Source organism: Leptidea sinapis, chromosome 22, assembly GCF_905404315.1.
Source record: "Leptidea sinapis chromosome 22, ilLepSina1.1, whole genome shotgun sequence".
Classification (NCBI taxonomy): Eukaryota; Metazoa; Arthropoda; class Insecta; order Lepidoptera; family Pieridae; genus Leptidea; species Leptidea sinapis.
In genome coordinates, this window is record NC_066286.1 from 6,972,621 (window position 1) to 6,999,105 (window position 26,485).

Consider the following 26,485-nt stretch of genomic DNA (forward strand, 5'->3'; position numbering starts at 1 on the left):
TTCATAAACAATATTTATTTTTAATTAAACCTACATTTACTTTCATCCCAAACCAAGTGTAAACATCTTAAAGTAATCCACGACATAGAACCATCTGGAATTTATCGAAATGCATTACAAAGTTAAAACAAATAGTCAATAAGCGAAACGTAAAAAATAGATTCACGACATCAGAGGAAAAGGTCGGTTGGAATTTATGCAACTTTTAATTATTTCTTTCAAGTATAAAATACAGGCCTATGCTGTTTACAAATTTGCTTTCCAATTCTCACATATACGACATATTGACATAAAATTATATTTATGAAGCTTTCAATAACTATTCGCGTGAGTAAAGACTTGAATATACAATTGTAAAGACTATCTGACAGTCCGAACGCATCGTCAACAAATGCCATAGATGTGCTATTATAATTTGAATCGTGCTAAAATTAACAGCTGAGTTCTCCTCTGATATCAAAAATTCACTTAAATTATCTTAATTCATTATTGGACCAACATTTTTTATCGTATTACAAAATTTAATTTAATTCAAATATAGTTAACTATTTTCAAGGATGAAAGAGACTTTTAATAAAAAAACATCTGATTGTGAAGATTACTGATTATCTTTCATTTCAGCCTTGTTCCAAACACCATGACCTACATATCAGTAATAAACACAATCTTTAATGGGACTTGAATTTGCCACACTGCCATCAGTAGTTGAATAACTACAACTGGCCTTAAAAATTAACTTGGTCTAAAGTTATACCTGATAATAAACCAAGAATACGCAAAATATTGATTATATCGCTGACAACACTGTCGATATAATGATAATTCTGAAGTTTTCCGAATGTCAAGCAGCCTTGCAAATAAACGCGGGAAACGTTATACGTCCGAATAAACCAATCACAAGCAAAATGTCTATTTGTAAACATTTTTCATATTCTTAGTTTATTCTCAGGTATAACTTTATACCAAGTTTATTTGAAAGGCCGTTAGTGTTTAAACGTATTTAACTTAAAACAAATTCAAATCCCATGAATAACAAAAATGCATAAATATATCATATATTTCATTTTAAATAGTTCTTAAAATTGTCCAAGTCTTGATATTTTAAAATTAGTCTTATAAATAACACCACGCTGACCCGTTACATCGATAAAATAGAAGGTATAAACTAATGAACATACAAAAATGGTGTACTTTAAGAATATGTAACATAATTTTGTAACGAACATCGTGAAAAATCTTTAAAGGCATATTCAGACGGCAAGCGTAACAGACGCGTTTTACTGTATTCTCTGCATAGAAATTAATTGAAATATTTTCTTATGTATATTTTGAAAGCAATGTCACCTGTTTAAAAAGTGATCACCACATGAGATACACTACTGCAATCCAACAAAAAGCCCGGCAAATGTACAAATGTTTTTTATTTTAATTTCAAATACGGGAAATGTAACTTATAAGCCTGTAAGTATATTTGCGGGTACTACTAAAATGATTGCAATATGAAATATTGAAAAGAATATAATGAAGAACATGTTTTAAATCGGCAATGTAAAACGATCTGCGATTCCTAACAATTCAAGAATTTCTTTAAATTTTAATTACTTTATGCGTTTTAAAAAACGCATTCCGTCTGAACATCCCTCAAAATAAAAGTGACGAACTCAAGTTCGGGAAAAACTTAGTTTTAAATGAGTGAGCTGTTATACGGAATGCAACTGCCATAATTCACGTCATGTTGAGACTTAAGTCATGTCAATCCTTCAAATAAGCATACAGAATAGGTAATTGAGCCTTCTCTAAATATTCCATCTCAAATACAGCAGATAAAACATTGAAAATATATGTTTATACATAAATGTAATTTATATTAATTAAGCGAGGTTCAATAGAAGCCCGCTGAAAGACCTTAGCTAAACTTGATGCACCAACGAGTAAAATATAAAATTGTGAACTCAGAATTAAGGAATAAGATAAACGGACTAGGGGGCTTCGGACATTTTTTTTATGATACGAGGGCAATGAACGTAAGGGCTGTCTTTCAACACCAGATGAAAGATGAAAAACAGGAGCGTTTACCGGCGATTTTTAAATACTCAATATTACATCTGACAAGTAAGAAAGTCCCTTGTAAATCTGAGGGGGATGCCACATATCCAGAATGGATTTGAATTTGAATGAACTGGATGATAAATTTCAACGGCTGAAATCTGATCAAGATAGCACTTCGGAATACGTTTCAAACCGTATTTGCCTATTATACCATTCGGGATAGCTTGTCCTAAGTCTATAAGACTAATAATAATAAATTGAAAAATTCTTGGGAGGCAACAGTTTGTACTAAATAAGGCACAATTGTACCCACCGTATTTGAACCGGCGGTAAAATTTCTTAAAGGCGCGTTGTTGTTTTTCTCTCCGAGTGTCGCCATCTTATTCCTTCATTCTGGTTGTAAAGTTCAACCGGTACGCACGTAACGGCCTAATATTGACGTTAGTCTCATTGCAGTGATTTATCTGAAACAAAAAAATATATTACATTGACTGTAGTCAGTGTATATATATATATATAGTAATCAATCCTTCTTTGCACGATGCCGGCTAGATTATGGGTACCAGAACGGCGCCTTTTTCTGCCGTGAAGCAGAAATTTGTAAACATTTTTGTGTTTCGGTCTCAAGGGCGCCGTAGCTAGTGAAATTATTGGGCAAATGAGACTTAAAATGTTATGTCTCAAGGTGACGAGCGCAATTGTATTGCCGCTCAGAATTTTTGTGTTTTTCAAGAATCCTGAGCGGAACTGCATTGAATGGGCATGGCGTATCAATTACCACATCAGCTGAACGTCCTGCTCGTCTCTTCCCTTATTTTCATAAAAAAAAACCAGACTGTGAATTGTCACACACAAAAGTAATAAACCTGGCCTGTTTTCATCTCAAGCAGCAAGAGGCTCTGTCTAGAGTCAAGATTCTAGACGTATAAATTATTTAAGATATTTTCCTTTGCCTTTTACGGCCGTTCCCAATATTCAGTCTATATCTTACTTAAGATAAAAATCGTAACTATCGTTGACTCTTCTGTCCCAATAAACTTATCGACGGTAACTCACCTGTCCGTCCACGCTGTCTCTCGGTGGGACGACGTATCGCTTACCAGCGATAGAAGTTTGTATGGAAATTGCAATTCACGTGTCCCAATATAAGGCGATAAGAATGACTTATCGGGCAAATTGGGACAGCTTCAGATTATTGACAGTAGAAGGTAGTAATTTATCTCTATCTTTAGATAGTATTTTGGGAACGGCCGTTAAGTGTTTGACAGACAGAGCTTCTTTGACAAAGAAAGCTTACTATAGTATAGTAGATTTTATAGATTAGAATACATGGTTCTTTTCTGGTACGGCGTAGGCCACCTAAAATTTTATAATATTATGTTAAGTGTGCTAAGTTATTAAATGATTTAAAATATCATCTCATATAGCACATTTCTCGACGGACAGATGGCCGTTGGGACAGTGAAGTCCTCGAATGAGCACGTACCGGAAGACGTAGTGTTGGTAAGTCCCACACAAAATGCACCAACGATCTAGTCAAGATCGCCGGAAAAGTTTGGATGAGGACAGCGCAGGACCGATCGTCATGGCGATCTTTGGGGGAGGCCTTTGTCCAGCACTGGACGTCTTCCGGCTGATGATATGACATACAACACGCTAATAAATATACGTATCTACCACTTATCGCTTCAATAGACAACCAAGTCCTAATTCCGACATACGTTACTTTAGCTGAAGAGAAGTTGGAAATCAAGCATGCCCACTCGACAAAAAGTCGTCTTTCTTCAAAATGAAAGAGCGAGTAAAAAACTAAATGAAATTAAATTATATACCAATACACAAATAAAATTTTTGAAAACAAAATTTTGTGGGACTCGAACCCACCTCCTGCTCACCCAACTGAGCTAACCGTTCGGAGTAACGTATCGTCATAAAATCTTGTATGCTTTGTTCAACTCTCTGAATCATGAAGCCATTTAAAAACACAACAAATTGTTTAGATTTACAAGAGCGACATCTCAAGTCAATTTCCTAATATGCAAATATTGGGGTTGAGCAGGTTATCAACTGTAAAGTGGATCGTGCAGATGAAGCCACAACCTGAGAGTTGAACAAAGAAAGAACTGGCAAAGAGCACTGGCACGGAACGCCAGAGGTCGTGGGTTCGAGTCCCACATCGTTAATCAAATTTTGTTTTCAAATTTTATTTGTGTATTAATCCTAGAAGTGAGGGTTATCACTATAAAAACATAACAAATTGTTTATACCAATGATATTGGTCTTCCGGCTGAAATAACGATGTTGATGATGAGAAAGCCAGTAAGTAACTCACTGCTGAACTTCCATGGGCGGCGCCATGCGGCATACGAGCTGCACGGCTGCGAGCAGCGCTGACTTGAGCGGAGCTGGCAGTGAAGGCCGCTGGGCCGTACGTTCAGTCAGCGCACGCAGCTCGTGGAATGTGTTACGGGTGTAGGGGTTACGGCGTGACGCGTACCGCCACATCACGAAGTAGTAGTACATGAAGGGCGTCATCAGCCCGCTGTACCCGCTGAAACGATCAAAATTCATCTACAGTTAGCGCGCGAGTTGAATGCAGTCATAACCAGTGGGAGGCTTCAACGGCCGCGAAACAGTAATGTGTAAGCATTATTGTGTTTCGGTCCGAAGGGCGCCGTAGCTACTGAAATTACTGGACAAATGAGACTTATCATCTTATGTGTCTAGGTGACGAGCGCAATTGTAATGCCGCTTGGAATTTTGGGGTTTTTCAAGAATACTGTTGAGGTACCAATGTTTATCTCCAAAACATAGAGAATGAAAATTAGTAAGCGTAGTCTATGGAATTAAAAAGTTAAGTATCACAGATGACAGTTGACATAATGTAGAAAAAGGCTCAATCTACGTAATTAAAAATTGGTGTTTGTGAAAAATAGAAAATAAGGAGAAAACATGTAAAAGGAAGAAAATAAAACGAAAATATTAAATCATATGTTTTATTCTGCTGGAAACTACTACCCAACAAATACTGAGCGGCAATGCATTGTAATGGGCAGGGCATATCAATTACCATCAGCCCTTGCGTCTTGCTCGTCTCGTCCCTTATTTTCTTTAAAAAAATGCAGTCAGGGCTTTTGGTAAACAGCGGAAGCATCTCCCCCCGCTTTCCGCACGCTTCACCTCGCACGCGTTCATTAAAGAACTATGCCATAGTCGTGGCGTGCCGTGTTATCGCGTTAATACTATAGTTGCGATTAGTGTGTTAGTTTTTGATTTTACTAATGGACTGCGGATAGTCCATGGGGTTCCGTTCTAAAAATAGAAAGTTTTTGTTCATCGCCCAGCACGAGAAATGGCAAAAAATGTTTTAGATATGTGTGTTGAAAAAAGGCAGAACAAATATTTGAGATTTAATTGAATATTGTTCCTGAAAAACGTTGCAAGCCACAAACATCATTTTAAGGAATTCGTGTTTAAAGTTTAATAAATATTAATGTTTTCCATACATGTGGGTTGGGCCACTAAGTCATGATGTTATTTAAAGAGTGACAGTAGGGCTGCCATTTTTTTTCAGTCCGTTAAGATGAATCACGTGACCAGTTTTGTGTTCTCAACTCAATTTCGACGTGATTTGTGGTTTTGAAAAGGTTTGGAACGTTTTTCCGGAATGACGTCCAATTATTAGCTTAAAATTGGAAACTTGAAGATATGTTTAAATTTATCGACACACTCATGATTATAGATAGGTCAAAGCACTATCACATTCCTGAACTCTGCATTCAACTCGCGCGATACCTGTATGTTTCAAAAATACATTTGTTCCATACCTATTTTTTGAAATCCTATCAATGTTATTATTAAATAGATAATTCGATGCTATATATTAAGCATAATATTTAACACAGATTGGCGCCAATGTGAGAAAACAAGTTCAAATTCCAATAATATAATTACTTCCTTAATTATTGTAATATAACATCAGGTAATTATGGTAATGTAGACGTCAGTGTAATACAGAGGTTTATATTAAAGACTAGCTGACCCGACAGACGTTGTTCTGTATATAATAAATAAAATAATGTTTTATATGAATTTGTCAATAATATATCATAACATATAAAATTACTTCGTAAAATATGCACCCTGCTGTCGTAATGAAATTGTTTCACAGCAGAACTGTCAAACCGTGCGTCAATAAATTCTCTCATAGAAATTATGTGTGGACACATCAAAGGAAAAACAAATTTGTTGTTTTTATTTAATTTAGCAGCATTTTCCTATTTATCCACCTTTTAAACCTTCCCTGGACTTCCACGAATAATTCAAGACCAAAATTAACCAAATCGGTCCAGCCGTTTTCGAGTTTTAGCGAGACTAACGAACAGCAATTCATTTTTATATATATAGATAGTTGGATCGAGTTAAGCAGAAAGGACTCAAACCACACTTTGGTCAAAATAGAGTTAAGTATGCTATCACTCCTGAAGGTCGAATCTGTCATGTAGTGAAAAGCCTATTTTTGAAATGTACACGGAATCTGTTTTTTTTTTTTATATTTATATGGAACATTATTCAGAGCTGAAACTTCAAACACTTATAACTCAAAAGTGCCTTAGTGTGGTTTGAGTCCTTTCTGCTTAACTACGTCCAGTTTAAAGTTCATATGGTGCGGGGCACTACAAAGATGTTCACGTCACAAGTTGTAAAGGTATTTTTGTTTTGCTATGCCAAATAGGAAGCAACAAACAGTAATTTAATTACATGCGGCCATTGAGTATACATTCGGTAGGTAGTATATAATATAGATTAAGTAAATTCATTAACATATTATATTAGATTTATAAGATTTAGTTTTTATTTCACGTTTCTTTTTGGATTGCTGGCTTAAAAAAAGGTTTTCGAAAACTAGCGTTGGTTTTGAAATCAGGAAACATGCTGAGTTGGAACCATTTCTGTAACGTACAATGTTTTAGTTTTTGTATTGTTTGTCACTATCATAAGTTTATTTTAAATATTTTGTACTCATGTGTACCTACTATTCTACGTTTCAAAATAAACATTATTCCTTCTATTAAATATTTGTGGCAGTTGCGATCTCTTTATTATTCCACCAAAAAAATTCACTGATAATAATCCTCGCAAGTTGTGAAGGCGCGGAGCCGCCATCTTAGTGACGTCATAGTGACATCAGGACGCCAGAGAAATTAGATCAGATCAAAATCACTTTATTCATCTAGGACAAGTAAATGACACACTTATGAATGTCAAAAGTTTTTTCCTTTTTACCAGTTACCACCACTTCGGAAAAAGTTGAGCTTTAATGAGAAGAAGTAGGAAGAAAGTCTTACAATATCTAATATATAAAATTCTCGTGTCATGGTGTTAAACTTTGAACTCCTCCGAAACGGCTTGACCGATTCTCATGAAATTTTGAGTGCATATTAGGTAGGTCTGAGAATCGGACATCATCTATTTTTCATCCCCCTAAATGTTAAGGGTGGTCCACCCGATATTTTTTTTAATTTTTTTTTAAATTTGATTTTAATTTTAAGTTTGATTATGAGTCAGCATTAAAAAATACAACTGCAAATTTTCACCCATCTACGATCTACAGTTACTTTTGTATCGCGATTTTAATATCGGCAATACAACGTTTGCTGCGTCAGTTAGTATTATTATACAATATAGTACTTATATCATAATTAATAAAATATTATGTAAAGTGTATTATTGAGTTCAGGGGCGTGCATTAGTTTTCTAGCAAGGTAGGCACTGTAGATAGATCTAACTAGTCGTAGTTGCGCTTTAGTCGGACGGTACTAGATTTAAGGCGACACTAAATGCCGGCGACCTTGAGCGCTATGAGTTCGCGGCTCCTATGTAACAAATCCAATATTATCAAAATTTTTGGGTCGAAAATGTAACATTTTAACAGGAGCAAACTGCTTAATTGCTTACAATCCTCATTATTGATTACTAATCTGAATAAATGTATCTACATAAAAAAGTAAAATCTATAAGAACAACTTTTATGATAGTAGTATACTAACCGAATACATGACACCGAGAAAAAACTTGTAAAAACTACAAGTAAGACTTAAGGGTATGTGTAACAGGGTAGTGTTCATAGCTCCAAATCCTATATTTTCACCACAAAACTTGTCTAAAAACACCTTGTTTGCATGTTTTCTGTTTACCCTTCGCCTTAAATAGGTGAGATCTAAATACTGAATTTGTATATACAATCTGGAGACGGTAGGTATTTGATATCTGGCGTAAGGAAAATTTTTATAAATGGGTGTTCAATTAAAATATGGTTATAGAATGAATACATACAAACATATAATCACTCCTCATTCCCGTAGGGGTAGGCAGAGACCACTTCTTTCCACTTGCTACGATCCTTACATACTTGTTTCGCTTCGGCCACTTTCATTAATAATGAAAGTGGTTATAGAATAACGGAACCAAATTAAACTAAATCAACTTTAAAACTATATTTATGTAAGTTATTAACCAGGTAGGCAGTGCCTAATTGCCTTTATGATATGCACGCCCCTGATTGAGTTAGTGTTAGTGGATACTTACAAAAGTGCCATAAGAACGACCACCGGGAAGAGAACTATCTCAGCGAGTGCAGCCGCGCGAAGAATGTTCCTGGACTGGAACTCCACCAGCGAGATAATCAGACGCGCCACCCACATCGAGTTCTGGCCCAGGGTCTGAAAGAACAGAACATATTGTCTTCAATCAAAGTACCATAATATATTTCATTAATGGTTTTTTGAAAGTGAAACTTCTTTATCGACGAATGAGAGAAATTTTATAGCAATTTCGTCACGATTTTCAGTTACGCGCCATGTTGTTTACCGAAGTGAAAGAAACTTCTTTATTAACGTATGATAGAACTCTTATAGCTATTTATAAATATTTTTCTATCACAGTTCAGTATAGTGACGTAAAGAATAATATATTAGTTTGATGTTGTGACAAGGACTGAAAAAGGAATGCTGAAATGGTTTGGACACGTGGAGCGAATGAGTGAGGAAAGAATGACGCATCAAATATATAAGGCAAGTGTGTGGGCAAGTCGGTCGCGGGAGACCTCGTAGAACATTCGTCGACCAAATTGGGGACGTTTTGAGAAATGGAGAGGTCCGAAGCACCCGCAACCGGCGAGCATGTACGAAAAGAGTAATGAATGTAGAGGAAGCGCGTGAGGTTTGTAAGGATAGAAGCAAATGGCATTCTATTGTCTCTGCCTACCCCGACGGGAACAAGGCGTGAGTGTGTATGTATGTATATTAGTTTGAAAGTGTTAAAATAAAAAGACTTATACAAATTCAAGTGAATTTATATTAAAAGTGAGAGTGATTAAATACTTCGTTTGATAAATCCGTCGTGATTTTAATATTTTTTGTTTGCATGTCTATATACAAATGATTTAAGTTTTCTTTATTGACTCAGTCTCGTGCCAGATTTTGTCGAGACAACACGTCCTGAGGATGCCTCCTGTAGAGGCGAAACACGTGTCGAATTGTTTAAAAACAAATATTGGCGGAATTAACACTAAAGAAAACTTAAATTTCCGCAAAGTAACGCCTACTTCAATAAATTTTGCATGTCTATAATAATTGCACCTAATAATGAAATAGCTTTAATTTAATTCGATAATTTTTATTTTCTTAAACCTTTTCTTAAACGATTTCTATGAAGTTGTAAATAGTAGAAAAATTATATACCATAAAGAAGTTTCACTTCTTGCCTGTGTGACCTTTGGTACACACACATATTTTCTTTGTTTTAGTTTAGCGCATTGTCCAGTAAGCTAGCATTTTATATCACTTATTGAACGTGAAAATTTATACATTTAAGATTTTTGCTGATATCGCTTAAAACCATGAAAATGGAAAAATCACACAAAGTTGACTTAATACATTTGTTGTCCGAAAATCTGTCGTTAATGTCATGGAAATGTAAAATTGAATACCTCAATTTGTAGTTTTAGCGATATATTTATTTCTCAATAACATGATGCAGAGGTAAGTACATTATTTAAAAAAGATTAAGTAAATAAAAACTTACATCGAGAATTGCCAGTGAAGCAGACGCTGCGTGAAGAAGGGCGAACAGGAATATTGGTGTCAGAATCACTGAGTGCAGAGTCAAGGTTCGATTCTCATAAGAATTAGCACAAAAATAGGAATACTTACAATTATTGAAATCTTACTTAATACTTATACCTATACCGACAGTGTAAAATATTTTATCTACACCCATGCTTTAAATCCTCTATTAAAGATTCTGAAACAGTTAGCTTATTTCCACCATTAAAACACCTAATGGTCTAAAAACCTTATATTCGAGTGAATTTTAATTATTGCACTATACAAATTGTAAATGACTACTAAAATAAATAATTGTTTCATTAATACTTAGTTTATTTGTATATAATCAGTAATGAATGATATTAGGTTACTACTAGGACTGGTGTTTTAGTCTTAGCAGTTAGCTAACTGTTCCAGAATCTTTTAGAGGATTAGTCTTGTATGCAACTGTTGTTAATTAGGTATTAAAACACTCATGTGATACTATTATCACACTCGGCTTCGCCTCGCTTATTACACAACAGTTGCATAAATAACTATTATACAATCTAAAATAAAATAGTAGGTAAGTTACCTACGGTAGTACGGTAATAGTAGGCAAGTACCTACGGTAGTACGGTAATAGTAGGTAAGTACGGAGCATACAAGATTTTCTAAACGATACGTCCCTAGAACGGTTGGCTCAGTTGGAAAGAGCGCTCGCACGGAACGCGAGAGGTCGCGGGTTCGAGTCCCGAATCGCTCATAAAATTTTATTTTCAGTTTTATTTGGGTTATTAATCCCAGAAGTGAGGGTTATCACTTTAAAACTAGTATTCTCTATACTTTTGTCAAAGTTTAAGATAAAGATAAGTTTAATGACTGATTAACTTGACAATGCACATTTTTATATTTATTTCTGGTGCCAGTCTCGTGCCAGATTTTGGCGAGACAACACGTCCTGAGGATGCCTCGTGTAGAGGCAAAACACGTGTCGAATTATTTAAAAACAAATATTGGCGGAATTAACACTAAAGAAAACTTAAAACTAAGCCGGTTACTATAACGTACTAATATGGACGACGAAATCACAAGCGGCCGTTCCCAATATTCAGTCTATCTCTTACTTGAGATAAAAATCGTAAATATCGTTGACTTTACTGTACCAATAAACTTATCGAAGGTAACTCACCTTATCCGTACACGCTGTCTGTCAATGGGACGACGTGACTTATCGGGTATATTGGGACAGCTACAGATTATTGACAGCTAATTACTGACAGTAAGAGGTAGTTATTTATCCCTATCTGTAGATAGTATATTGGGAACGGCCGTAAGTGAACTTTACACGTAGATTAACTTTAATATGTAATGAATAATAATGTTTTTCCCAACGCGTTTTTTATCCAAGGTTATTGAATATATTATACATAAATATCTTATAGCTCGTGTAACTATAATGTTATATAACTATCCGTTCATTAAATAAGTTTAAAATAAATAATATAAAATGGAAGGCTCCTTTGCACCGGATGCCAGCTATTATCGGTCCTATTTATCCTATGGCGCCTATTTCTGCCCGGAAGCAGTAATGTGTAAGCATTACTGTGTTTCGGTCTGAAGGGCGCCGTAGCTAGTGAAATTACGGGGCAAATGAGACGAGTGTGTGTTTATTGTTTTGTAAATGCAAAGTGTCCATACGTTTTTGTTATGCGGATGTATGTAGGTATATATTTCTCAATAATTGTGGGAAATCTATATAGTTTTAAAACATGATTAATACAAGCAATAGTATTATTTTGGTATCACAACGCAGCAATATAGTAAGTAGTTGCAAACAATACGTTTTACGACTTACGGTGTCACCGTAAAAAGATCGTAAACGCTCTTGAAAATACTATAAAATGTGCAAAATCGAACTAAAAATAGTCAATATTTTAATAGGGCAATAGCGACATTAAATGACCATACGCGTAGAGCTACTTAATCTTAATCACAAAAAAATTCTTTGTCTAAACAATTTTTTTTATTAAATAATTGAAAGAGCGTCGCTCAAGTCAATTTCCTAATATGCAATTATTGCGGTTGAGCAGGTTATCAACTGTAAAGTACATCCTGTAGATGAAGCCACAACCTGAAAGTTAAGCAAGACATACAAGATTTATCATCGAAACGTCACTCGAACGGTTGGCTCAGTTGGAAGAGCGCTCGCACGGAACGCGAGAGATCGCGGGTTGGAGTCCCGCATCGTTCATAAATTTTGTTTTCAAATTTTATTTGTGTTATTGTTTGTCTGTAAAGTCGGTTTACGGGCGATAATTTTACGTGCTAACGTCATAAAAAAACATCTTTTTATACGATCGTTTTTAAGAGTCATAATATTTTTTTAGTCAAAATTGTAAAATAACCTATAATTACTTTTTACTATAGCACTCGCCGACCGATGCCTCTTTTAATATAATCAAAGAACAAGATGCGTGGGAAGCCGAACGTTAAGGTCGATCGTGTCTCTCTATCGCTTGTTCCTCGCTCTCGCTTGCACGCTTGGCTCAGGGGAACGTGACTCTTTTTCGTGCGTGCAGCCGGCTTTCATCAATTTATAAGACGCTATCCCGTCAAAAATGAATCTAAAATCTAAAGTAAATAATTGAAATTTTCAAACAAACAAATTATACATTCCATCATCATCATCGTCCACTGCTGGACAAAAGCCTCCCACAAAGATTTCCACGACGATCGGTCCTGCGCTGCCCTCATCCAACGTATTCCGGCGATCTTGACCAGATCGTCGTTCCATCTTGTGGGATACCTACACTGCGTCTTCCGGTACGTGGTCGCCATTCGAGGACTTTACTGCCCCAACGGCCATTTGTCCGTCGAACTATGTGCCCTGCATACTACCACTTCAGTTTCGCAATCATTTTCAACTTTGGTTGGGTTTGGTCCTACGGATCTCCTCATTTCTGATTCGATCTCGCAGGGAAACTCCGAGCATAGCCCTCTCTATTGCCCTCTGAGCGATCATGAGCTTTCTCATAAGGCCCATAGTTAGCGGCCACCTCTGCGTACCGTAAGTCATCACTACCATAAGTACCTTAAGTAATTATATATTTATGAAAAAAAAAATTAGAGCACCCTTACGTGGTCGTATAAATTGGCACGAAGTAAGTGCCAGTGCCTACGCTAGCTAGGTTACTTACAGGATGTTCCGAAATGATATTTAATGAAAAATTTATTTATTTAGATGAATTATATACCTATTTTTATTTTTTAGTTATTTTTTATTATTACGGTTAAGTATTTCTACCCTTGTGTTTATCCAAAGTGGCCATTATATCGCTACGCTGTAAAGCACTTATTATATTGATGATGGGAAAATTTTTAGTAGCAAATACCAGCCATCAACGCTCACTGAACAAAAATAAAACCATCGCTAGCACTGGATCACAGAAAGACTTATCGACACTAGACTGGTTGCTAATTACTATCGCATGCTCTGCGTCTGGTTGGAGAGATTAACCTTATTATTATAATAATCTACATACATAAAAATGAATTGCTGTTCGTTAGTCTCGCTAAAACTCGAGAACGGCTGGACCGATTTGGCAAATTTAGGTCTTGAATTATTTGTGAAAGTCCAGAGAAGGTTTAAAAGGTGAATAAATAGGAAAATGCTGCTAAATTAAATAAAAACAACAAATTTGTTTTTCCTTTGATGTGTCCATACATAATTTCTATGGGAGAATTTATTGACGCACGGTTTGACAGTTCTGCTGTGAAACAATTTCATTACGACAGCAGGGTGCATATTTTCGAAGTAATTTTTGATGTTATGATATATTATTGATAAATTCATATAAAAACATTATTTTGTTTATAATATACAGAACAGCGTCTGTCGGGTCAGCTAGTAATTAATAAATGAATTACCCTTTTTTACGAGAAGTAAGGAGTATTTAACAACTATTACTGTCTTATTCATTATAACGTTACTTTATCGTTACTGTGTATGTATGTATTGCGTTATTATGTATGTATTTCAATTTAAAATTACGTCATTCAATTTAATTGTAAGTTAACTTTTAACTTATGACATAATTGTGATTTCATTTCTTTTTATATTAATTGAAGTAGCACTCAGCCTGTGTTTATGTCAATATTATTTTGAACGTATAAGTGTATACTTTGTTGGTGTAATCAACAAGTAAATAGTAACTACATCAGTTTATTTAACCTGTTATTGGTATGTTCTTTGGCTTAATGTCAAGTTAAAAGTTGACGAACTCAACCCAATGGTCAGTGACCCCGACCTCTCACAGTGTCGAAACTGCATAACCCACCCTGCTGGGGGTCCGGTGTTCGAATCCTGGTCAATGCAAACATATTATGTATGATGAATGTGAGTGCTTGTGTCCGCAAATTGTATTAAATATATAGTTAGCTGGTGGGCTATGCCATGTTCGGGGCTATTTGTGTGAAAATGCGTCATTAATAAAATAAAAATGACGTTTGTCACTAAAACGTTAGGTTATTATGAATAACTCGTTTAAATCACAAGTGATATAGTCGCCTGGTCTCAAAACCATTGTACCGAAGAGGCTACACATTAAATAATTAACGAAACCCAATATTAACCTAACTGTTTACAGTTGGCTGATTTTCCTTTCCCTCCGCGCCGCTCGGAAAACATACATTTGTGTCGGTCGAGGAACCGGTTCTCTAATAATTCAAGGAATTCAAACGATTTCACAGTATTTTAAGAAGCACAACTCAGTAGTGTGTTAAAAATAGATATTATATTCATAAAACGTTAGCGTAGAAGATTTTTTACATTTGCAGTGCCACTTTGAGACATGAGATGTTAAGTATTATCTCAGTAATTTTACTAGCTACGGCGCCCTTTGGACTCAAACACATATTATATCATCACTACTAGATGGCAGTTAAGCCGCCGCTGTGGTCAGTCCTGAATTAACCACGTAGACTGTAGAGGGAGTAGCAATTGTTTCGGGCCTGCATAAACCCACTTGTCTCCGCCTGAGCGTAATTTTTTGAGTAAAATTTATTAAGATCCCTTGTCATTGAGGACAGTCTGTTTAATAGTATCACCCCACGACCTTTAATATCCTATTTCATCCCCTTGTAGGTCAAAGTTTCAAAAACGCTCGATCAAATGTTTATAAATTTCTACTTTTCAAGTGCCTATATACAAAGTTTCATGGTATTATCTCCAAAAATTACGAATTTCCATACAAACTTCCATCCTCTATTTCAACCCCTCCTTTTATTTTTTCGCAATTAAAGCCTTTGTCCTTTTCATCTTTTCTATCAAAATCGGTGCAGTGTTTTAGGCGTGAAAGCGTAACCAATAAACTTACATTCACATTTATTATTGTTCTGTACATAATAAATAAAATACTGTTTGTTTTATGAATTGTCAATAATATTTCATAACATCAAGAATTATTTCGTAAAATATGCTCTCTGTTGAATAATAATAATGAAATTGTTCCACGGCAGAACTGTCAAACCGTGTGTCAATAAATTTTCTCATAGAAAATATGACCATACAAAACAAATATTGAAAATAAAAATAATGTTCCGTTACAAATCGAAATAAAAACTATCCTATCTCTCAAGTTGGACTAAGCTGCACTCCATGAAGTAATCCCCATTTGAATCCGTTCATTAGTTTAGGAGTCCATCGCGGACAAACAACGTGTCACGTAATTTATATATATATATATATATATATATATATGTAAGACTAGCTGCCCCGACAGACGGATAGTAAAAAAACAACTGTTTTTTTATTTCAAAAAATCAAAAATTATTTCGTAAATATGCTCCCTGTTGTTAGAATGAAATTGTTTCACAGCGGCACTGTCAAACCGTGCGTCACTAAATTCTCTCATAGAAAATATGTCCATACAAAACAAATATTGAAAATAAAAATATTTATGCGTCCCAAATCGAAATAAAAACTACCCTATCTCTCAAGTTGGACCAAACTGCACTCCATGAAGTAATCACCATTAAAATCCGTTCATTAGTTTAGGAGTCCATTGAGGACAAATAACGTGTCACGTAATTTATATATATATATATATATATATAAGATAGAGCATGTCAAGACGACATGAAATGACATGACATGAAATCCAAGATTTACGTAAAGATGTTCCGAGACAATTAATGCAACGATACCACCGATTCAAGTTTCAGGTGAAAATAATTTACAATAATAATTATTGTGATAACAATAAGCCAATTAATTGAAATACTATCGCTTCTCGTCGGTTGGTCACAGATATTGTTACGTCACATTGTTGTCTGCTAGCAGTGTCAAGGTGAACCACCTGTCCTTAGAGTTATCGATTAACTGGTCACAACATTTACATAAATTGTGTACTTATCGATCGCCACACTAAAGGTTTTTGGAATATTACAAACGAAAGTATTTAGCTACTCGTTAATTTATTCATTGTTTACCGAAATTGTAATAATAATACTGAAATAATACATCTTAACAAAACTACATGGTTGGATTAAGCAACCGCGGGGCATAGGGGTTTACTTGCTCTTTGGTTTTGAAGAAAGACGACTTTCGGTCGAGTAGGCATAATTGATTTTCAACTTCTCTTCACCTAAAATACGATATGTAAGAATTAGGACTTGGTCGTCTATTGTAGCGATAGGTGGTAGAATACGTAATAGCATGTAGTATGTCATATCATCATCATAACAGCTCGAAGACGTCCAATGCTGGACAAAGGCCTACCCCGAAGATCTCTAGGATGATCGGTCCAGCGCTGCCCTCATACAATGCATTCCGGCGATCTTGACCAGATCGTCAGTACATCTTGTGGGGGGCCTACCAACACTGCGTCTTCCGGTACGTGGACGCCATTCTCATCAGGCCCACAGTTAGCGACCACGCCTGCATGCCGTAGTATGTACCACATATTAATAAATTTCACTCAGTAACGCTCAGGCGGAGGTGGATATGCGGGGCCTGAAGCAAGAGTAAAAAGCGTTGCTACGTAGCAAGAGTAGCAATTGCTACAGGTTAATCCGGCACTAGCCGGTAAATGTGAAAAAAGCCACCCGTTTACCAGTGGGAGACTCCTTTGCACAGGATTATTGTGTTTCGGTATGGAAGGCACCGTAGCTAGTGAGATTACTGGATAAATGAGACTTAACATCTAATTTGTTAAAGTGAGGAGAGCAATTGAAGCTTAGAATTCAAGAACCCTGAGCCATACCACCAGCTCCTGCTCGTCTCGTCCCTTATTAAAAGAAACACTATTTCATGCGAAAACAGTCGTGACAAATTCGTGGTTGTATGACAATTATAGTCATAGACCACACGTCGGCCTTTCGAAGATTAAGTTGTACGTAAAAAATGACTGCAATACCAATCTGTATTAACAGTTATTTTATCCACTAGCGAAACAGTTTCGCAACGGCCAGTCTTTCTCAGAGACTAAGGTAATCAACTTTTTGCGTTTACTCCAGCCACTTTTGTTGGCAAATCTTCGAATGGAAACAGCCAGACAGCTTTCATCGTCTGTGTTTCAGCATTCGAGACTCCTATGAGAATCATCATACTTAGATAATTTACACGCTTAGATTGAGAGCGCCATTATATTTCCTCGGAGGTGGTATTTGCTTGGAGACCGTACTCTAAAGTATAGTATTGTACTCTATTTATTTAGATGAATCCAATTTGAGTGAAGGCCCCCCCTTATCTATCCCATATTGACGTCAATGGATAGATTATATTGCAGATAGTTTTTTACTGAAGGTGAGTGAGTACATATCACGCTCAAATATTATCTTAAGCAAAACTCTGTCTACGCGTCTATTAGGCAGAGTTTTCGTTCAGTTGTGTTCCGACCGCGCTTTGAATACAACGGCACGCAATGACAAAACGTTCAATGAAAGCACTATATCCAAACTTTAAAAAGGTGGAGAGTCGTATTTCAGTTAGTTAAGTGCCCCTTAAAATTTACAAATATTGTGTAGCTAACTTGACGTTTTTAATCATTTTGCTAAATAATTACATTTCAATTGCTGAAACAAAATATTCTTGCCTCGTGGTAGCGTCCAAGCGTGTTTCTCGCCCATGACGTACTTCTAATTAGCGTATTCAATAGACTTTGAACATTACTGCCACGAAATAAGGTGCTAATTTGAGAGAATGTTTTAATGTTATCTGTATAAGTTAAAGTATACGTTTGGCTGGCTTTGTTGGCTAACTTTGAATAGGCGATTGAGAGTCTAGTTGCTTATAGTACATCAATAGTCCTTTCCTTTTCTTCATTTGGTCCAATTTCTACGAAATCACCTTCTGTATGCTCTACAGCACACATTTCCCCCACGGGTATTCGCATGGCACATACGACCGTCTAAGTATCCTTATACGTATTTGTGAAATTGTATTCGCGTGAAGGTCACGGTGAGGTATCAACAGCTACATTTGTAATTAACATACTACCCGTGAATCTCTGTCTTATGTTCACAACAGATAAACGTGCGTATGATAAGATTAGGTACGCTGTCGTTACACAACTTGTAATATTAAAATACACGAAACTCTGGCAGTCACCTAGATAAAGCAGACAAGTTCGAGACCGATTTCACCACAGACATTTCCGTAGGGGTGAAATAAAAAAGAAAAGTAAAAATGACACAATGATTATAGTAAAACATTGTTTATTGAAGTAGCTACCTGCGAAGTATTAAGATTGCCTAAATGAAGCAATGAATCCAATTTTTTATTTGATTCCCTGCCCGGAGGTTAATCAATGGGTAGGGTTGGCAACCGTGCACAAAAATAAATTATTGTACATTATTTTATGTATTTATAATCTATAACATTATTCGACTACGCTAAATGCTCTTCTCACAAGAGCTGTCTTTGTCAACTAACTCGATAATTTTGGTTACATTTTTAATCTGTATAATTATTCCCAGAAGTCAGGGATATCACTTTAAAAATAAGAATTTGTTCGGAAAATAACGCCGAATAAAATAAATTTTCCATGTGACAAGATAATAGGAGAAAAAAAAGATTTATATTAATTTTAATTACTTCCGTCTCTATCATTAATTTAATCACTCTGAAATCAGATATACTAACGTATCTAACAGAGAAAGTTAACAACTCTAGCAACAAGTATCAGTCTGTCAGTTAGTTCTAATTTTGACAGAGTGCTTATGACTAATAGACACCGCTTGTTCAAAAATACAACGATAAAGTCACAGAAATGGTTAAACCGGAATAGATGTAGGTTTCACTGATCTACTGCATCTTTGTAATGGTGTTTATTTCATTTTAATGGATTAAAAAAACAAAAAGAGTCAAGTAAATTTTAATACACGGCCAAATTAACGCGGACAAAGTTGTCGGCATTCATAATAATATAATATTTTTAAATAACTATGTAAACCGAGTTCAATGAGTACAGTTAATTATCACGCAATACTTGTCTTCAAGGCTTCCCACGTGAATACGTCATTTTATAGTCTCTCATTTATTCACAACTCAGCAAATTCTTACACACATAATTAGACCTAATGAAATTAATACCTAAGAATTATTGAATTCAATTCATTCGACAATTGGTTATTCGGCAAATTCTTCTTCGTACATTACATGGCAATCTGCTTGTTAAATCTCTTCGCTCACAAAAAAAACAATATGCGCCATTCCATAACAGAGAAAAATTACACTTTCATCACGTCTTTTCGAAAAGAGTTTATGCTTCGTAAACAAGAACTAAAATAGCTGTTTAATCCATAGTCTAAAGTGATTTGCATTTTGAATGCGTATATAGATAATAAAAGATTAAATATATAGCAAAAGAGCGCGAGGCGAATTAAAAAAAAATGTGAAAAAATTAAAAAGAGGACAGGAATCCTGGACAAACAATTTTCTATTATTGAGCGATTTGCGCACTTCATCGTATTAGGCTAAGGTATCGCTGACCAGACAGATGTCTGCTCTGTCATGTCTATAAGGGATTAAGAACATGAGAACCAGCGTGCTTGGAAAAGGAGCATCTTGAATATTAACTAATGTGGATAGATGCCCTTCATCATATGAAATGATTGACTTGCTCATGTGGCTAGATGAAAAGATGGAAGTAGAGCAGAATTGATCACTAAACTGGATGCGACTGATGAGAGCCGGAGGACGTCCTAAAAACGCTAGATTGATGAGAACATAAAAACTCTGAAGACCACTGTTCGATACCAGCAAGGGCATAAACAACTTGAAGTTTTTTAGAGGCTTATACCCACCAACTGTAAAGCTATCGTTAGGTACTATAGAAGTTAGATTATTAAGTTATACCGTTATATGCGAAGCCGACAATCAGAGCTGTATAGAAGTGGGCAATATCCGTAAATGAATTTTCGTGCATTTTGATCATTGAATCAGTAATTGTTTGATGAAACGATGCAAGGATATTATGAGCTCATTTGCGATTTGTTTCAGCATTGCACCAATTGACTCAAGCGAAATAATTAAGTAAAATATATGAATTCAACTTTGAATCGCTTTATAAACAAACATAGTACACACGAGGAGTAGTGCTGAAACAATATTGTAACATGTATTTTTGAAATAATGAAATAAATTGAATAACTCAATCATTGGTTATGTGCTGTTTTTAACTGTCAAACAAGAGTTCAACGAGATAATTGGCATGTGCCAAAATTAATCATTGCCGTCACTTTTTCAGTTACTCTGAAAAAAAATCTAGAAAATTTTATGCCTAATTAACTCTACGAAGAGTTTTTAAGCAAAGGTCCAAACTTCTTACTTATGCTTGTATCCCCCGGCACGATTTTGGCCGCTAATCACAAGTTTTCGTAATCACTTTCAGTTAGCCAACACCTCCACGAGTGGTCGAAGGCGAGCAAAACGTCGACGTCTTTTCGCACGCCTATCGCTTCACGCGCGCTGTCGAAAGAACTCTTATTCAACAAAACAATAATTGTACGAATCATCGCAGTCGTTTCCGTAGCAAGTCACGTTAATACAAAAGAGGAATAATAGTGGAGACCAACCGACAATAGAAGAGCATTCTGCCGTCGCGATGCTCTCGCTAGTGGAGGTAGTGCCTAAGATAATATCGACAGCGATAAAAATATTCTTTATACCTTTGAAATAAGATATGCTACACGTAATATTTCGTACATCAGTATGTGAAAAGGATACACAAATTGGGAGCAACATTGATGAATATCAGCGAGTAGAAGAGATTGTGCGCGCTGTCTTCCTGGAACAACCTCTGTAGAAACTCTCTCGATAAGGTTATCTCTCGCGGCGGGATCCGCTGGTGCACCCTTAGGGCTGAAGCCGCGGCATTCGCCAAAAGTGCTTTGTAGAACGCAGACACTGGACTGGAGAAAAATTTACACTGTATAATGGGTATAAATACAAAATACAGACTAAATTAGCTCTATTAAGTCTAGTGTACACTAGGACATCCTGTATCGCAACAAAAGTTTACACAATCAACAGACACATTCTGTACAAAAAGAACGGTGAGGCAACATGTTCAAAAAACATATTGTGTGGTTTTATTTGGGTAAATGTGTTAGATAATCTCCGCGCACTATGATAGGGACTGACCGCCATCTTGTAGCCTAAACACATTGTTGGATTTGGTACGGCCCACGCACCAATTGGTCCGGCTTCGTACTCGGTACGGTCCGGACAGTAATAATAATAATAAACGGCCGGACCAAATCCGATCACGTGTTTAGGCTCTTAGGCTTAGCACGCACTGCGATTAAAGGCGAGTGGTTTAGAAATAGCTGCAAAACGCAAAACAGCATACAACCTCGCACTGCGGTTGGCGTTTTGCTTAATTTTATTGGATTATGGATTTCTGGCGTGCAGCATCTGTTGCGGCTTTGGTTTTCAAAATAGAAAAAAGAAAACGAAAACAGCGCCGCCATAGGTACCTACTGGGTACCTACACCTATTAATAGACCAAAGATATTTGAAAGGATATTTTTGCAAAATGTACAACGACGTGCGGCAGCATCCCGATAAGTTTATTAATTACTAAAGAATGTCCATTGGTCCTTTTGACAAATTATTGCAATCTGTGGGCCAGTATCTACGATATTAAGACACTGCATTTCGTAAGGCAATATCACCTAAAGATCTATCCTCTGCGCTCGACCAGTCGAGACTGAATAGAAAGCCGAATGCGGTTAACCGGCGCCGTGCGTGCGCCACCATACTTATACTACGGGGCACAAAAAAAACGCGCTTTTACAAAGCGCGATTAAAATGTAGCAAGTTGCGTTTTTAAAATCAGTCACTGAAAGAAGTCGCTAATGCGTGCGCTTGTATAGAAAGCTATGTGTTAAATTTTTTGGGTTTTCAGACTTACGTTTAAAAGCATGCGTTTAATCGCAGTGCGTGTTAAGCCTAAGGCTTAGCAACTTGCTGCATTTTGATCGCGGTTTATAAAAGCGCGTTTTTTTTTTGTGCCCCATAGTATTAGTATGGTGGCGAAGCACGGCGGTTAACCGCATTCGGTTTTCTATTCAGTCTCGACTGGGCGAGCGCAGAAGATAGATCTTTAGGTGATATTGCCTTACGAAATGCAGTGTCTTTATATTGTAGATACTGGCCCACAGATTGTAATAATATGTGAAAGTACCAATGGACATTCTGTTGTAATTAATAAACTCATCGGGATGCTGCCAGACGTCATTGTACATTTCGCAAAAATATCCTATCAAATGTCTTTGATCTGTTAATGGGTGTACCCACTACCCAGTACATATGGCGGCGCTGTTTTCGTTTTTCTATTTTGAAAACGAAAGCCGCAACATGTGTTGCTGCTCGCCAGAAATCCATGGTGATACTGGAATAAAATTAAGCAAAACGCCAACCGCACTGTTTTGCGTTTTCGCAGTGCGTGCTAAGCCTTACTGATGTCAAGTTTAGGCAGACCCTTCAAAAATCAACAAATAAAAGTACTGTTCGCGTTTGCATATTGACGACTGCAAGCTGACGTCACGCAGATCTTAATATGGCAAGGATTTAACGAACTGGTCTTAATAAATAAATAAATGACGATTTGTGTTTGTGACGTGTTTGTGACTGTGTGTATATATAGACTGTGATTGTATCCGTGTTATGTTACCTATTGCCTTACGATATTTATACATTGATCATTCCTATTATTTACTCTTAATACATAATATTTCTTTTACACTTATTATTTAATCTTAGTACTTAATTATATTCAACATTTATATCGTAATGACTCTGTTTATGTATTTTTCCCAAATTGTAATCATTACGTAATTAGTAACGACCCTTAGCATTGTTTAATATATTGTTTACTGTTCCCATGTTTAGATATCTTCAATACATTGGTTAAGTACACTCGTTTAGCATAATATAAGCTCTTGCTAGAGCTATAGCAGTTAGTCGATACTTCAATGTCTTAGATGTATCTTGTGAATAATAATAATATAATAAATATTTTTTTAACAAGTTTTCTTCTCGTCACGTAACATCCGGTTATTGGCATATAATTAAATTTGATTTTAAACGACTATTTTTAAAACTAAAGAGGTCTGATATGGACATCGATTTGATTTTATTAATAGTGATATGTATAAAAAAAACTGTTGTTTGATAAGTTAGTTTATTTTCTCACTAATTTCACTGCAAACCACAAAACGAGTGAGCGGTAACTTTAATATATTTACGTAAGGCCAACGCTGCGGATATTTCTTAACACAACAAGGCACACTGGCACGATTTGATTTAACTTTACACTATACGAAAACATATTCTGAAGTACTTATTTTCATGTAATGAAGTAGGTAATCCTTTGATGACTAACGGCCGTTTTCAATAACCTATCTATCCTTAGTATAACTTACTACACTGACATAAAGCATTGATCTATAACTATATTGGACATAACTATGGATAGATAAGATCTTGTCATTAAACGGTGACAGCAATGTAGCCGTTACTAGAGATACGTTATTGCAAACGGCCGTAAATAAATTTATACAGTACAGAGTAGATCGTACCATGTTCGAAAACTAAATATTCAAATACCTAAACAGAAAGTTAAAATGGTATTAGGCGGTGTTGTCGATTTCACGTGTATACATAGGTACCTATCTACATAAATGGATACCATCTTTGAGCCTATAAATTGTATTATATGTATGACTTAATCATTTTGCCCAAATTAAATTTGAAAACAATTTGTGAACGATACGAGTCTCGAACCCGCAAACTCTCACGTTCCATGCGAGCGCTCTTTGCACTGAACCCATCAATCAAGTGATGTATGGTTGATAAATCTATACAATATTTATCACATGAGAATCATCATCTCAGAGTTGAACAACACATACAAGATTTATGAACAATATGTTACTCGAACGGTGGACTCAGTAGTTATATTATGAAATATGTACCTATAACACCAAACTGAATTCCCCGATTTATCATCATCATTTTTCCAGATTGCCTAACTATTGTAGCAAATTTAAAGGCATTATTTTTACAGGAAAACTTTGAATAATATTTATACAAAATTTGAAACAATGCAATATAAATATTTATAACCAAGATACTTATTAAAGCCTTTGGTCTTGTATTAATTTAACTGCAGTGTCTGAAACAAAACCTGTTTACTTCAATATAAAAATACTATTTACAAATATGACAGCATCTGTACGAAACGGACTGATTGTAATTTTTTTAAATTATTTCACCACCATTTCCATGCAGATAACAAATAGAGTAATAATAAAAACTAATTCTTTTAACATTTAAAGAATAGTTGAAATAACATACATATGAATTTAAAACCCAAATAAACACATTGGTATGTGATCATGACGATTAAACTGGTAGCTCTGAGGAAACGGTTCTTATTGTTGCACCGTCAACCCAAATATATAGGTAAGTTTTATATTGTACAACTCAGGGTTATTTAATACTTACTTGTTGAAAATTGGTATAACATATCCTATGGTGCACAGGATGGTCAGAATTCTAATGCCCCACAACGCAACATCTATTTTGTTGGTGATGACATATGCTTTTAGGGCAGGAATGCCCTTCGGAGGTCCGGTGTCACCAGCTTGTGTATTTGACTGGGGCATTCTAATATCAAAAAAATGAAAAATTAGTTTGGTGAATTATTACAGATTTCGTAGCATCTAACACCAAGTCTTACCTAAATTCTACAATATTTAGCTACTCTACTTTACTAATAATAATAAAATTTGTGTTAAAACAAAGAGCTATAGTTAAAAAAAACTAAATTTAAATTTTTACTAAACGAGCCCCACCTCTTATTGTGTGTAGTATTTACATCCTTTTTGATATATGTATGCCCACTACAATGCAGTGCTCCTCTTGATTAATAAAATAATTTTTAAAATACAATTGTGTGAATTAAGTCATTTTAAAAATATTCATCAACACAATTTATTATAGTTAAAATGAATAAAATAATAAAGTTTATTCTTATGAACTACAACACAATATTTATCTTTCAATGTATGTCAATGAAAGTTTTAATGTTTCACTTTCATTTCTCATTGACCATGACCAAATGCAAAGGCACACTCTCACAAGAAAAGCTTTCTAACCTAATATTTCATGAACCCGTAAATTTATTCTTCAATTCTACGAAGTTATTACAAAAATAGAATATTATCAGTAAATATCAGCAGATAAAAATTTATCCTGGTTCAGTAGCAGCATAAATATTGAAGTACAGTTTATGCTGCATGGTAAGCCATAAAATGGTCCAATCAATTAACGAATGCTTATGATAGAGAAAATCATTGAAAAAATATTATAAGTACTGATAAATGTAACCAAAAAATTTTATAAAGTAGGCCATGCCTAAATAGTAAATTTTGTGAACGTCTTTACAAAGTACAGTCAAAGTGGTCGCTGTATTTAAAGAACAATTAAACACAATAATTTCATGTAACAGGAAAACCAGTTTAAATAATTACAATTATTGTTGGCGTAAAGATGTCTCATATTGTAAAAAAAAAATAAAATAACTTACATTAAAATTGATAATGTCTCTCACAGAAAAATAATGAAATCTAATTATTTCCAACTAATTGTCAATTAATGAGTAGGTAAATGATTACCTATTTATATTATTATCAAATTATCAATGTGCACAGGCCACAGAATTCTGTGAATAGTTGTAATGAGTTGCAACTTCAAACTTCAAAGTAGGTAGGTATCACCGTATCAAGTCAATACTAATTCACTTGCGCCTTGTTGATTTCTGAAATCTGAAGTTGGT

General features: G+C 35.4%; 1 protein-coding gene across 2 annotated transcripts; it reads right to left on the reverse strand.

Moving 5' to 3' along the window:
- LOC126970872 (Krueppel homolog 2) lies at nucleotides 1-26,485 on the reverse strand. 2 transcript variants are annotated; one of them, XM_050817022.1, is made up of 7 exons: nucleotides 26,325-26,485; nucleotides 25,153-25,314; nucleotides 21,367-21,551; nucleotides 10,135-10,202; nucleotides 8,638-8,771; nucleotides 4,382-4,600; nucleotides 1-2,513 (listed from the first exon to the last, which is right to left on the reverse strand). In XM_050817022.1, the coding sequence occupies exons 2-7, from the start codon at nucleotides 25,311-25,313 to the stop codon at nucleotides 2,510-2,512; spliced, it is 771 nt and encodes a 256-aa protein (XP_050672979.1). In that variant the 5' UTR covers nucleotide 25,314; nucleotides 26,325-26,485; the 3' UTR covers nucleotides 1-2,509. The 2 variants fall into 2 exon arrangements, with proteins under 2 accessions (XP_050672979.1, XP_050672978.1); XM_050817021.1 differs by having other exon boundaries at nucleotides 26,237-26,478.

Coding starts and splice junctions, on each gene's coding strand:
- LOC126970872 (XM_050817022.1), bottom strand. CDS start 25,313: ATGCCCCAGTCAAATACACAAGCTGGTGACACCGGACCTCCGAAGGGC. Junction 10,203..21,366: donor CAATGTTGCTCCCAATTTGT/GTATCCTTTTCA, acceptor CTCTGCACTCAG/TGATTCTGACACCAATATTC. Junction 8,772..10,134: donor CTTCACTGGCAATTCTCGAT/GTAAGTTTTTAT, acceptor CTGTTCTTTCAG/ACCCTGGGCCAGAACTCGAT.